The sequence below is a fragment of the Nicotiana sylvestris genome, chromosome 2 (assembly GCF_000393655.2).
Source record: "Nicotiana sylvestris chromosome 2, ASM39365v2, whole genome shotgun sequence".
Classification (NCBI taxonomy): Eukaryota; Viridiplantae; Streptophyta; class Magnoliopsida; order Solanales; family Solanaceae; genus Nicotiana; species Nicotiana sylvestris.
In genome coordinates this window covers 8,909,965-8,924,630 of record NC_091058.1, presented here as the reverse complement: position 1 = coordinate 8,924,630, position 14,666 = coordinate 8,909,965, and the positions used below count along the sequence as shown (strand labels likewise).

Sequence of the window (14,666 nt, the reverse complement as noted above, 5' to 3'; positions counted from 1 at the left end):
CAAATCAAGATAAAAAGCTGAGAATCGTTTAGCAAAAACAATTTCTTGAAATCTGGTAGGACGGAAATACATAAGGTTTTGGCATCATACAGGAAGACCCAAATGAATGAACATCGTGCATTGAACTTGCTAAGTATGATTTACCACGATTCCTTCTTTCCATGTTATGGTAGACATCCGTACTAAGAAATATCTACCATGAACAGAACGTGGAACTAGAATTGAATTCTAGATATAGAGGAAGCTAAAATTTTAACTAGAAAATCCCCACAGACGGCGCCAAATTGTTTAACTCAAAAGATATCGGAACTTTTTTGAACAAATCAATCCAAGAGAATGAAGGGGTAAATCCTAGTTAATGATACCTAACTCTAGATCCGAGATAAATAATATGAATAAAAAAACATAGCCGAGTATAAATATTGGCAGTGATTATGGCCAGACTTAATAGCATAAAGAAAGATGCATTAAGTAACATTAAGTGACAATAAATGTAAATAAAGGAAAAGAGTCATCCAATCATGAGTGAGGCGGATCCTGTTTCATTTGATAAAGATAAATGATAGACAAATGTAAGAACCTTAGGACCCTTTTTGGATCTCATCAAGGTCTGGGATCACAGATCTTCTAATCTCTTTAAAGAGGAGTGTTTACATATTTTCTAGAGAGGGGGAGAGAGCCCCCCTCCCCTCCCCCTCTCCCCCGGGAAGTCCTCCCCTCCTATTTATAAGGGGGTATCCGTAGAAAATCCTAAAAAAGTACAATTTAGAGGGAATATTTAGTAGAATATTCTCTTTGAGTATTCCAAAGCAAACTAGCTGTTTTATCACTGCCCGACCTCGGCCTTATTGATGAGTGTCCGACCTCGGCCTGTCCGACCTTTGCCTTATTGTTGACTGTCCGACCACGGCCTTAATTATGACTGTCCGACCTCGACCAATTGATGATTGTCCGACCTCGGCCTTAATTATGACTAGCCGACCTCAGCCAATTGATGACTGTCCAACCTCGGTCTTATGTCTCCGCGTGCCAAATTTCTGTGATCTAATTTTAACCCATACAATTGGCAAAATCTTGTGTATGATATTCAAAATTTTAATGAAGTTCACAGTAAGAGTTATAGAGTCCGCTGCTCATCAATCATCAATTATCTCAAACTTTACAAGATTCATTTCATTAAATGAGAATCTATAATGTTTAAATAAAAATCCATAACAAAATTCAAATAAAGATAGTTAAAACCAAATTGAAAGAAGAGTTTCAAATATTTTCCACGTTCAAAGAAAAAGTTTCACATCAGTTGTGTAGAATTCAATAATAATATTGAAACAAAAAAAAATTGCTTATGTAAAGCTCTAAAATAAACTTAATTTAACACCGTATTCAGTGCACATCGATTGTTTCAACATTTGGGGTCAGACACCGAGCAAATTTTAAATAACAAAAAAATATTACGTACAGAAAAATGTATGCTACTCCACCTCCACCGTACCTCTCTTTTGGATTTAATATTCTCTTCCCTATAATTGGTTGTTAAGCCCTAAAAGAAGTGACAAGCAGACAATTAATTTTAAAACTTCTACGTAATCATACCTTTTTTTTGCTGATCAGACGTAATCATACTTTTGCTTTTGAGTGAAAGATGTAAATTTGTACGTGGCAGGTTTTTAGGTTAAACAAGTACTTCCACGTGTCGCCGCAAAGCAAAATTAAGTACACGTGGCTAGGATTTAGAGGAATTAATTATTGTTATTAGATAGGTAAGTACTCGTGTTACATGCACTAAACACCAAAAGCAAAAAGGCTAAGGTTGAGGCATGTACGTTTCTGTTACGTAAGCTTGGCTTGTACTCTCTGTCTGTTCCTACCGCATTGCAACTAAACGTTGTCGTATGAGTTTTAAAATATTGTTTCTTTCTCGGACAAACGTCTTGCCTGCACTATTCCCCCCCCCCCCCCCCAACCCAAATGTTACGTATGAGTTTTAAAATAATGTTTAAACAATTTTTTCCTTTAAACATTAAATTTACAGATTCCATTAATTAGAGTCCACCTAAAACTTCACTATAGTAAAGTTTATTAAGGGCCCGTTTGGCCATAAAAGTTTTTTTACTTTTTTTTTGGAATCAGTTGTTGTCTAAATAAATTTTAGTTTTCACTTGCAGTTAAATTTCGGATTTTTTTGAAAATTTTCAAATGTGTTTTTTTAAGTGGGTGTTTGGACATAAAAAATTGTAAAATTCCGGAAAAAATAAAAAAAATTCAAGTGAAAATGATATTTGACAGTTAGAGTTGTGTTTGGACATAAATATAATTTTGGGTGGTTTTTAAATTTTTGTGAGTGATTTGAAGTGAAAATTTTGAAAAAACAGCCTTTTGGGATTTTCAAATTTTCGAAAAAATTATTTTCAAGTAAAAATTAAAATTTTAATGGTGAAACACCAATTTCAAAAAAAAGTAATTTTTTTTTAAAAAGTGAAATTTTTTCATGGCCAAACGGTACCTTAAAATTCCTACTCCAAATCATTCACAAAAATTCAAAAACAACTTCATCATATCCAAACATAACTCAAATTTTAAAATTCCGTTTTTACTTTAAAACTTTCACTTTTTTCCCGGAAATTTACAATACTTATTCCCAACGCCCACTAACATTTTTTATTTACTTAGGAAGATCTAATTTTAAGAATTTAAACTTAGAGATAAATTTTTTATACCAGTTCACCATATAACCTGTCTAGATGACAAGAATGTTTTTAATTCGATGATATGGTAAACTTACAATGCTAATTAACGTCTTGCTTCCAGTAATAACATAGATTTATTTTTTAACTTTATCTCAAAAAATAAAATAAAAAATATTTAGTCATGCAAATTTGATTAGTTCTTGAAAAAAAATTGAAGAAACAATTTAAGTTCCAAAAGCTAATTTGGACTAGTTTTTGGAGTCAATTACTCAAATGGTCACTCAACAATCACAAATTATCTACTAAAGTCACTTTTCTTTCGTTTATAACAACGAAGTCACTTAACTATGCTTGTTGCAATCAGAAGGTTGCTCAGCTAGATTTTCCAAATTTTCAATTGCCAAATACCTATTTTACCCTCTAAATGATAAACATTTATCTTCTTTTTATTTTTTTAAAAACTTTTAGTATTAACAACAAAAATTCAAAATTTTATTTATACAATTCAAAATGAAAGAAAATAAAGTTTATAAAATATATATTCCATGCACGTAATATAAAAAGAATTATTTAAATAAATGTATTTTTATAATATACATTTTATATTCTTGAAAATTATACTCTCAAAAAATATTAAGAAAATATTCATGTAAATTCATTGAGGGGAGCTCTAGAGGCGCACGTTTAGCAAGGTTTAGCTAACGTACGCTTCGACCATTGCTAGACAAAGGAAGAAGCTTCCATCACTGACGGTAGTAAAGGAAAATGAAGGAAACATGGAAACACCAGCTCAATCTCAACCTAGGCGTTGGCTAATGGGTATGAGAAGTGCACCCACAGTTTTTCACAATCCAGTTCAAGGTATGGAAATTGATGGAACGGCAGTTACGCCGGACACTGGAATTCAACAGAAATTGATACCGCTGACGTTTGGAAGTTTTCTACCACAAAAATTCCAACCAATTATGGAGGAAATTGAGTATGAAGGGGAAGAATCTGCATAGAAGGAAAATAGGGAGACAATTCGTTAACGATTGCAATTTTCAACAGCAGGAAATACTGTACAAATTCCTTCAGCAATAGCGCTTTCAGAGAAAATTGGAAATAATAAAGAAGTACCTACAATGCAGAAGAATCGAAGCTCACAAATGGGTAAGACATTGAATTATGTCCCCCCCTCTCGCTATACGTGAAGGTACATTCATTGTGCAAATTGATGCAGAAGATACAAAGGAACATGAAATTTACTGGAGTACAACACTGATTGGGTTATAATCCTTATGAAAAATCCATGGATAATTACATTACCAATGTTTGGAATTTTGTTGAAAACCCCAAATACTTTATCATGATGAAGACTAGTACATCTTTAGATTCCAAAACATTGAGGAAAGGGATTTGGTTTTACAAGCAAGACCCTATACTTACCATAATAAACCTCTGATTCTGCAACATTGGAGTATGGATTCAAGTTGGCGTAATGGCTTCCTGGCCAATTAAATTTGTATCGGTTTGTAAAGCCGATATATGAACTTATATTTTTCCCGTTTGAACACTTCAACTTGACGGAGTGAACATTAATAAACACATTTGACCATTGACCAAGTCTATGTGGAAGTGACATAGCTGACATGGCTAAATTGTGTGCAAATCACGCTGTCAAAGCGCGTGAACAATTTTATTTCTATTAAAAAATATTAGAAATAGAATAAAAATAAATAAGAAAGAAAAAAAGATTTTTCTCTCTCCCCTGCTCTTTTCCCCTCTCTTTCCACCTCTCTCATCTTCCCAAGCAAACTCCTATCCTCATCCTGTAAAATTTTTTATTTTTTGATGGGGTTAGATGCGGTGGTTAGGTTTGCTCCATTTCATAGAAGTAATCCAACTTTACAAACCGGTATAATTTTCCCATGGAGCTTCAGGAATAATCCTACTGTGGTTAGGTTTGCTCGATTTCACAGAAGCTTCAGTGCGTGACTACAATAGTGAGAAATTCATGAGCAAAGGCAATGCATTTGTTGTCCACGGCGGCAGCGAAGGAATTTACGCCTCTACTCCTAACTTCACTGATTCTTCTTCTTCCTCTGACTCTTTCATTCGGTAATCACTCTCTCCAGAATGCAATTTTATCCAGATCTGTGTGAAAAAATTGTTAATTTCATATGCCAGCAAGGTTGACCTTTAGTTGAGTGAAGCACAGATAGCTTTGCAAGCTTTGGCTACTGATACTAATGGCTTCTTGGAGGTAATATTTCTGATCCTTTTTTATGTTTGGAGATGATAATGTTACTAATTTTGTATAATGTAACGTCATTTTTTTTAAAATAATATAGGACCAAAAAATTCACTTATCATATAATAAAGAACAAACATGTGACATGGCATCCATGTCAGTGCGATTGGCGAACACGTTCAACAAAAAGTGTTTATTAGTGTTCACTCCGTCAAGTTGAAGTGTTCAAATGGGGAAAATATAAGTTCATGTATCGGCTTTACAAACCGGTACAAGTTTAAGTGGCCAGGAAACCATTACACCTTTCAAGTTTGACCCTGGATGTATGAGTGTTATTCCTTTGTGGATCAAATTTTCGGGACTTCCATTGGGGTTTTGGTCCATGGAAGTATTGAGCAAGCTAGCTAGTGTTGTTGGGAAGCCTCTATACACAGATAGAATTACTGTTGAAATGGAGAAGGTACCATATGCAAGAGTGCTTGTTGAAGCTGATTTTTCACATCCTCTCCCGGAGAGTTTTGAAATGCAAATGCCACGAGGGATAATCAACCAGCAAATTAAATATGACTGGAAACCTAAATATTGTTGTGACTGTATCAGATTTGGACATAATTCAAATGAATGTTGGATGAAGGAAAAGCTGGAAATGGAGAAGGAATTCAAAGAGCAACCAAAGCGGAAAAAGAATAAGAACAAAACTAATCTGCAATGGCTACCAAAGGAGCATAGGGGAAATGAAACTGGTCAATTAGGAGGGCAAACAGAATTGGGAAAACAGCATACAGTTGAGACAGAAGGAAAGCAAACAGGAGTGATAAAACAGTTTATGCCAGAAGATTGTACTCAAATGGCTAATGACAAATATGAGGAATCAGGGCAGAATGATCAAAATACTAGAACAATTGGTAAGGGCAAGGCTGTCCAACAAGCTCCAGTTGCATCAATTAGCTCTAGTAATAGATTTGAAATACTGCAAATGACTGACAGTGACACAATATAAGGGGACGCTGGCCCTTCCAGCTTCACCCAAAAATGAATCTATGTACTTGGAATGTAAGGAGGCTAAATAAGCCCCATAAACAGAAAGAGTTTAGGCTCTTTCTGAGGAAGTATAAGGTAGATGTTATTGGGTGCTTGGAAACAAGAGTCAAAGAGAGGAAGGATGCTAGAATTATGAATCAAGTGGCAAGGGACTGGAGTGCTTGTTGCAACTATAATGCACATCCAAATGGTAGGATTTGGTTACTATGGAAGAATAATGTAAATGTCCAGATTTTAGTGATTGATGATCAGTTTATACATTGTGAAATTCATGAGAATAATTCCAAATTTAAGGCTATGGTAACTGTAGTCTGTGCAAGCAATGACAGTACCCAAAGGAACCAATTGTGAAAAAAGCTTATTCAGATAGGGATTAATATCCAGGTCTGCTGGTTGCTTAGTGGGGATTTCAACAATGTACTTCATATTGATGACAGGATAGGAACACCAGTTACACAAGCTGAGACCCAAGGCTTTTAGGATATGATAAATACTTTACAGCTTTCTTAGGTGAAGAGCTTAGGGTAACACTATACTTGGTGCAACAAACAGGAACCTAATAAAAGAATGTATAGCACGATTGATTGGGCCTTTTGAAATTTTGAATGGCTACAACAATACAACTATATTGAAGCAGAGTTTTTGAATCTGGAGGTATCTGATCATTCTCCTATATTAATCCAGTGTAATCAGCAGAGAGGAATACACCCCAAACTTTTCAAGCTATATGGATCAGTTATGGAGCACCTAGAATTCAAAGGGATAGTTGAAAGGGTATGGAAGTAGGATGTAAATGCTGAGCCTATGCAGAGAATCTGGCTGAAGTTATAAATGTTGAAGGTGAACCTAAAAGACTTGAATACTTACATGGCTTCTTACAAGTACCAGCTGAACCAGGCAAGACACAAGCTAGAAATCATCCAGAATCAACTTATGGCTCATCCTTTAGACCAAAACTTGATTAATCAAGAGAGGTTGGCATTGGCAGAAACTGAGGAATGGAGTAATGTTGAAGAACAAGTTCTTAAGCAAAAATCTAGAGCAAATTGGATTGCTTGTGGTGATTCAAATTCAAAATATTTCCATGTACAATGGAAATTGAGGACAAGCAAGAATTTCATTGCCTCAGTATATAATGACAATGGAGTAAAGCTGACTGATCCTGTATAAGTAGACAATGAGTTCATCTCTTTCTTTACTGAACTTATGGGGAAAGGTGGAAATATTCACAAATGCAGAAGTCATACACCAAGGGCCATGCCTTACACTCCAACAAAAAGAAGAATTGGTTCAAGAAGTTACAAGGGTGGAGATCCTAAATGCAATTAAAGATATGCCACATGAAAAGGCCCCAGGGGTAGATGGTTTCCCTATCGAGTTTTTCACTAAGCATTGGCAGGAGGTCTGTGAAGCTACAAAACAGTTTTTTGCAACTGGAAAAATGCATCAAGGAGTTAGTAGCACTGTTGTGACCCTAATTCCTAAAGTGCAGAATCTAAGTCATGTCAAAGACTATAGACCCATAACATGTTGCACTACTTTGTACAAGATAATCACAAAGGTTATAACTGCTCGAATTAAGAAGGTCATTGGAGGGTTAGTAGGGGAGTCACAATCAGCTTTCATTGAGGGTCGTAGTATCACTGATAATATCCTCTTCACACATGAATTGTTCAAAGGCTACAATAGGAAAGGAATCTCCCCAAGATGTGTGTTAAAAGTGGACTTGAAGAAAGCGTATGATACGTTAGAGTGGTGCTTTCCAGAAAGAATTTTGTTAGAGCTGGGATTTCCTTATAAGTTCACAAACTGTGTTATGGAGTGTATTTCATCAGTGTCATACTCTTAATATAAATGGTGGTCTAACAAAACTTTTTAAAGGAAGGAGGGGGATAAGGTAAGGGGACCCAATGTTGCCCTATCTTTTTGTCCTGGCTATGAAATATTTATAGAGGGAGTTTGCACAACTGATAAAAAAAAAGAATTTAAATTTCATCCCAGGTGTAAAAAACTTGGAGTGGTGCATATCTGTTTTGTAGACGACTTGCTTATGTTCTGTAAGGCTGATATTTAGTCTATTAGGCTGCTAAAGCAGACTTTCCTCAAGTTCTCTGAGGCTTCCGGTCTTCAAGCAAATGCAGAGAAGAGTTCTGTCTATTTAGCTGGTATTTCAAACGCACAAAGGCAAAATATTTTGCAAGAGTTGGGGTTTCCTGAAGGTAACTTGCCTTTCAAGTACTTGGGGGTTCCTTTGGCATCCAAGAAGCTTTCCATTATTCAGTGTTGACCTTTAGTAGAGAAGATCACACAGAAAATTAACTGTTGGACAGTAAGGCTACATTTATATGCAGGGTGTGTACAACTGATCAAATCAGTTTTGTTTGGGATTCAATCATACTAGGCATAAATCTTTCTTCTACCAAAAAAAGTGATGAAGATGGTGGAGGCTATATGCAGATCTTTCCTGTGGACAGGTACATCAAGTGTTTCTAAAAAGGCATTGGTCTCATGGGAGAAAGTTTGCCTACCACAGGTTGTAGGAGGTCTAAATGTAATGAACATGGTTTATTGGAACAAAGCTGCAGTAGTAAAGCACTTGTAGGCAGTGGCAAAAAAAGGATTGTTTATGGATTAGGTGGATTCATACCTTCTACATTAAACAGAACATGTTGGAACACATGCCAATACCCAAGAATGCAGCTTGGGTGGTTCGAAAAATATTGGAAATAAGGAAGTTCATTGGAGAAGTTCAAGGTCTGCAGGGTGATCTTATGAGCAGACTAGGTCAATTACAGAAGGGTAACTCTTTTAGTATCAAGAAGCTTTATAGACTACAATTCCCTCAGCTGCCAAAAGTTCCTTGGAAAGGTATTGTTTTGCAACCAAATCTACATCCTAGATTCAAGTTTATTCATTGGTTAGCACTACAACGGAGACTAGCTACAGTTGATAGACTCTTGAAGTATGGTGTTCAGATTCCCCAACAATGCATCTTCTGTAAGCGAGCGGACGAAGTCTTTGATAATATCTTCTTTGAATGCACTATGACTAAAGAAGTATGATCGAGACTACTAATGGCTTGGACATAATAGAACTATCCGAGATTGGCAGAGTGAAGTGGTATGGATAAGTCAGTATGCTACAAAGAAGAATGGACATTGGGCAATTGTTACTAGCGTCTTTGGTATGATGATCTATACCATATGGAGAGAAATGAACAAACTCAGATTCCAAGGTGGGATAACTACTATTAGCAGCATCTGCAAGGAAATAACAATCCATATACACACGAGAGGCCGATTAATACAGCATTGGCAAGAAGCACTCGAAAAGCTTAACTGTTTTCCTTAGGCGAATGTCTCTCTTACTATGTATAGGGTCTGTTTTTTTTATTTTGGGTACTTAGTTAAAGTACTTGTTTTACTTAGACTACAGGACTGATGTAAACAAGAGTGTGGATGGTCAGCATCTACTTGCTTTGTAAAGTTAATTTTTTGGAATGAATAGAATTGCTATTTACCAAAAAAAAAATTATGCTCAATTATATTATTATATTTCTGCCAACTTTTCGACGACACAAAGTAATGTCACCAGAAAGCAGAGGAACTATCTGTATACGGAAAAATATGCTATGTTAAACCGTGCATCGAATATATATAATATAATTGAGCATAATTTTCAAGAATATATAATGTATATTATAAAAATACATTTAGTTAAATAATTATTTTATATTACGTGCATGGAATATATATTTTACAACCTTTATTTTCTTTCATTTTGAATTGTGTAAATAATTTTTTGAATTTTTGTTGTTAATACTAAAATAATTATTACTAACAAATTATTCTAATTAATTTTTTTCTTGCTATGCTCATTTTTCAGCATTATATATGCTTAAATAATTTTTATTTTTTTAATTTATGAATAATATTTATTTATTCTATAGGTAAGTCCATAATGTAAATAAAAATGGGAAAAATCATAATATTAAAAAGTTTAAAAAAATAAAAAGAAGATAAATGTTTATAATTTAGAGGGTAAAATAGGTATTTGGCAATCCAAAATTTGAAAATCTAGTTGAATGACCTTCTGAATGCAATAGGTATAGTTCAGTGACTTTGTTGTTACAAATGAAAGTAAAGTGACTTTAGGAGATAATTTGAGATATTTGAGTGACCATTTGAGTAATGGATTCCTAGTTTTTGGGTGAAATTCTTTTCTTTCATTCAAAAAATTTTAATCTTTTTTTTCAAGTAAAATATACTATGTCAAAATACAATTTCAACGTCTAAAAACTATTTTAAGATACAACTTCATTTTAAAAAAAAATACGCGGAAATGCTCGGTATGTCTTTTGGTGGTGATGTTTGGAGATGGAAGACGCTATCTTCATGTCATGCTCTGCTTCTCCAACTGGCAACTTTGACAAATTAAGGGTGGCTTCAGTATATGCATCAGACCTGCAACCCCTGCTTTAGTCATTTCTATGATCAAAATATACTATATTACTTAAGTCGCAAGAAAATATTTTCATCTTTTCAAACATAATCTCTTATTAGTCAAAATCTGGATTCGGACTAGCTGGTTAACCAACGCGGAAATTAAATGGTCCACATAATCTCTGATGATCTAAATCAATTAAGGAATAAGCTGGTTAACTAAACGGAAATAGCACCATTAATTTGGTCAATTCTGAAGGACAGTGCCACCTACTGAAAAGATTAATTGATGGAATGTAACACCTTTCTGGGGTCCAATGCTATCAGATCATTAATGACATTTCACACCTTGTGCTAACAATCAATCTTAAGGTAAATTATTTGGTTTACTACCGACTTCTCCCTTTCCTCCACGGTAAACATACATAAAAAAAAAAAAAAAAAAAACAGAGGTATTGAAAGGAATGAGTACTACTATCAGCTTAGTCAAAACAATACTGATAGCTAGTTGTAGGTTTTCTGTATCAAAGTCAATGGAAGGTCCATCTTGTATGATTAAACAGTGAGGTAATGCATTCAGTATATTTGCTCTGTCTAAATTTGTTTATAACTTCTCATTTATCTTAATTAGGTAGATTACACTAAGCTAGCATTTGAACACAGATTTTATTGAAAATCAAAAAAGAAATTTTTGAAATTGTGTTGAAATATAATCTTTAATATTTGAAATTGTGTTTTGACATGTATTTTATTTAAAAAGCAAAAATTTTACCCAAAAATTATCCTAAACTAGCTTTTGAAAACTTTTCCTAAAATATGATCATATTTCATAAACAAACAATGTATTCAATTTTCTTTTTAAAAAAGTGAAGCCAAGATCTATGGCATGAGCTAATTTTTTCAGAACTAAACCAAAAAATAAGTTAGATTTTTTTTTTCAAATATATAGTCTGAATATGTGAAAATTATTACACAAAAGCAACTACTTGTATATATATATATATATATATATATATATATATTATAGTAACAATCATTTCAGTAGTAGTTTCCAAGATTTAAAGGCGACAAAGGTATATTAAGGGGGAAGTGGTATTTATTACACACATGATATAACATCTTAACCAGCAAGTGGGGGTGGGGTCAATAGCAGCAGCTGCAGGTTAACCATAGATTAGATTAGAACCAAGGTCAAAAAATACACAAGTGGTTAACAAGGATGACCACAAACCTATAGATTCTTACATTATCTACAGTCATCATCATCTTCATCAACCCATAACCAAAAACACAAAACTTTCCTTCCTTTTTTCATCTCTTTCTCTTAATTCTCTCTACAAAAAGCTCTACTTCTATCCTTCTTCCTTTTTGCATGAAATGTTAGACCAAAGTCTAACAACAATATTCAACTCTTAAATCTCAACAAAAATGCAAAAGCACTAGATGTTTGAGAAATGGACATAAGCAGCAACACAAACACGGCCATAGCCACTACTGTCAAAAGCACTGAAGCTGAACCCGAAACCCCTATTCGGATCCAACCCGCTAAGCCCATTTCTTTTAGCAACGGTGTCCTCAAACGCCATAATTCTCTTCATCTTCCCCACCACCATGGCTTTAACAACAACCACCACCACCACGCGGTGGTTGTTACTTACAAGGAATGTTTGAAAAATCACGCTGCTAGCTTAGGTGGTCACGCCGTTGACGGTTGTGGGGAATTTATGCCTTCTCCCACTGCTAATCCGGTGGACCCTACTTCGCTAAAATGCGCTGCTTGTGGTTGTCACCGCAATTTTCATCGCCGAGAGCCGGAAGAGCCCGTACTCCCAAATCAGAACACTATTCCGGCGTTAGAGTACCAGCCTCATCATCGCCACCACCCTCCTCCACCGCCGCCGCCGCATCATGGTGGAAGTGGGGGCCACAGTAGCCCTAATTCATCATCTCCACCTCCGATCTCCTCTGCTTATTACCCCGCCTCTGCACCCCACATGCTTTTAGCACTCAGTGCTGGCTTGTCTGGCCCACCTGCTGAGACTAATCCGCTAATTTCCCCATCTTCAAACCCGATGTCATCTGCTCATTTATCAAACCCTAATGGGAGTGGGAGAAAGCGATTCAGAACTAAATTCACGCAAGATCAGAAGGAGAGAATGCTGGAATTCGCAGAGAAAGTCGAGTGGAAAATACAGAAGCGAGATGAAGAGCTGATTAGCGACTTCTGCAGCAAAATCGGAGTGGAAAAAGGGGTTCTTAAGGTATGGATGCACAATAATAAGTGCAAGAAAGATCAAGCCACCGCCGCTGCAGCTGTTAACGCCGTCGCTTCCACCAACAATCTCAATGGTAATAATGCTAACGGTTTTGGTTTTATTAGTAGAAATAACACTGACGCTATTGCTTCTGAATTCCACATTCACCGCGAAAGCAGCAATGACAATGACAAAAACCACAACCACCATCTTCATAACAACGATAGTGTTAGTGCTCATGGTGTTACCACTAATGGGTCTTCTTCTTCATCGTAATTTTCGAATTAATTGGTGGATAAAATAAGGCTTATCTTAAGTATTAGTTCTAGAACTAGAATGAGAAAAAAGGTAATTTCAGGCTGCTACTATTAGTTTATGTTTCTCCTATTAGTTTTTTCTTTCCTCTGTTCGTAAAAATTACGTAGCTTTAAGAACTTGATGATGATGATGATAACGATGGAGAGATATTGTTCCAATGTGCAATTTAATTTGTTTATTTCCTTTTCTTTCATGCCACTGTAAACTACACTAATTATGTCTCTGTTGATTGACATAAGTGTTTTACCTTTACTAATTTGGGGTTCATAATTTCTAGTTATTTTTTCTTCGTTTAATAGTTTGCTTCTAATTCTTACACTTTTGCACGTATTTAGCCATGGAAAATTAAACAGAGGAGAAAGCTGGAGTGGTGTGACGGGGTCCGGGTGGTATAGGGGGGAGGGGGGGGAGTGTTTATTTTGATTCTTGTCTGAGATAAAGAAGCACAAAGTGGCATACATGCAATGGGGCGGTTACGAATATTATTTTAATGCGCTTGCAGTAGGTTGCTTTACTTTATACTCCATTCTATTTTGTTCTTTTTATTAAATTAACAATATTACTTATAAATACGTGATTAGTGTTTGATTATTTTTAATGTTTTTAATCCTTTCTAAAGCCGCAGCATTCTTCTTTTGATAGTTTAGCCCTTTTCTTTTCTATTTAATTATGTGATGTCTATTTTATGTCAGGTCACCATGACATGTTAATCCTGACAAAGATAGGATATCTCGATTAGTTTTTTTTTATCAAAAGCAGATAAAATTTAGGGTCATCGAAAAAGGTGAAAAATTCCTCATTTAACCACTTGATGACTTAAAATGTACTATAGAATACTTTTGTGGTAGGAATTTAATAGGCTGGTTTCATAAAGTAATCTCCATGCATGATGATATCGAAGTTAACTTTCTAAGCAATTTGGGGTTGTGGGTAAAGTATAGTTTGGTTGGCCTTCTTTAGAAAATTAAAACATAACGTTATCCATTAACAAAGACTAATCATTGTTAAGAAGAAAATCAAACTTTGTTTAGTGTGACTTAACGCCTAAAAGTATGACTTTTCTTTTAAGGGAAGCAGTCGAATGACAATAATTAATTACTCCTGTGGCTCTAAATGGGTGGTTTGGTTTCGTTCTTGATCTCTAATGAATGCAGTATTCTTTATTTTGTTGAAAGGGAAAAAAATTCTTAATTTCGGATTGATAAAGTCTAACGGAAAATGATTAGGGTGATTGAGATTCAACAACCTAAAAGTATGGGTTGAAGGGTCGTTCGGGTTTTTCATTAATTTAGGTGTAGGGTTGGGTATATAGCTGTCTGGTTTGGATTACATAAGCATTATCATTTACTATTCAGACACATGATTGTCTGTTTACTTTTTCAAGCAGAAATCATGATTGATTACTTGCATATATAAAAGCTGTAATAACTGTACTTTTCTTTCCCTAAACATCACGTAATAAGTTTGTTACGTGTCTCTTTAGGCAAAATTAAGAAAATCTTCTTTTTCTTTTATGTTCGAGATTCGAACTACTTTCGATCTAATAATCTTGGATTTGCATTCTGATCCATGTATAAAAGGAAGAATCACTCCTTATTATAAGTTTCTTTATTCTGCTGAGCTTAATGGGCATTTGGACATAACAATTGTAAAATTCCAAAAAAAAAGTGATTTTTTTTTAAAGTGAAAA

General features: G+C 34.9%; 1 protein-coding gene across 1 annotated transcript; it reads left to right on the top strand.

The window, feature by feature from the left end:
* The first annotated feature begins 11,499 nt into the window (after positions 1–11,499).
* Positions 11,500–13,256, top strand: LOC104244189 (zinc-finger homeodomain protein 9-like). The gene has a single exon (XM_009799561.2). It carries the CDS (start codon positions 11,858–11,860, stop codon positions 12,932–12,934), a length of 1,077 nt encoding a protein of 358 aa, XP_009797863.1. The 5' UTR covers positions 11,500–11,857; the 3' UTR covers positions 12,935–13,256.
* The last annotated feature ends 1,410 nt before the right edge of the window (positions 13,257–14,666 follow it).

What these genes read in the sequence shown, in the direction of transcription:
- LOC104244189 (XM_009799561.2), top strand. Translation starts at nt 11,858, where the DNA reads ATGGACATAAGCAGCAACACAAACACGGCCATAGCCACTACTGTCAAA.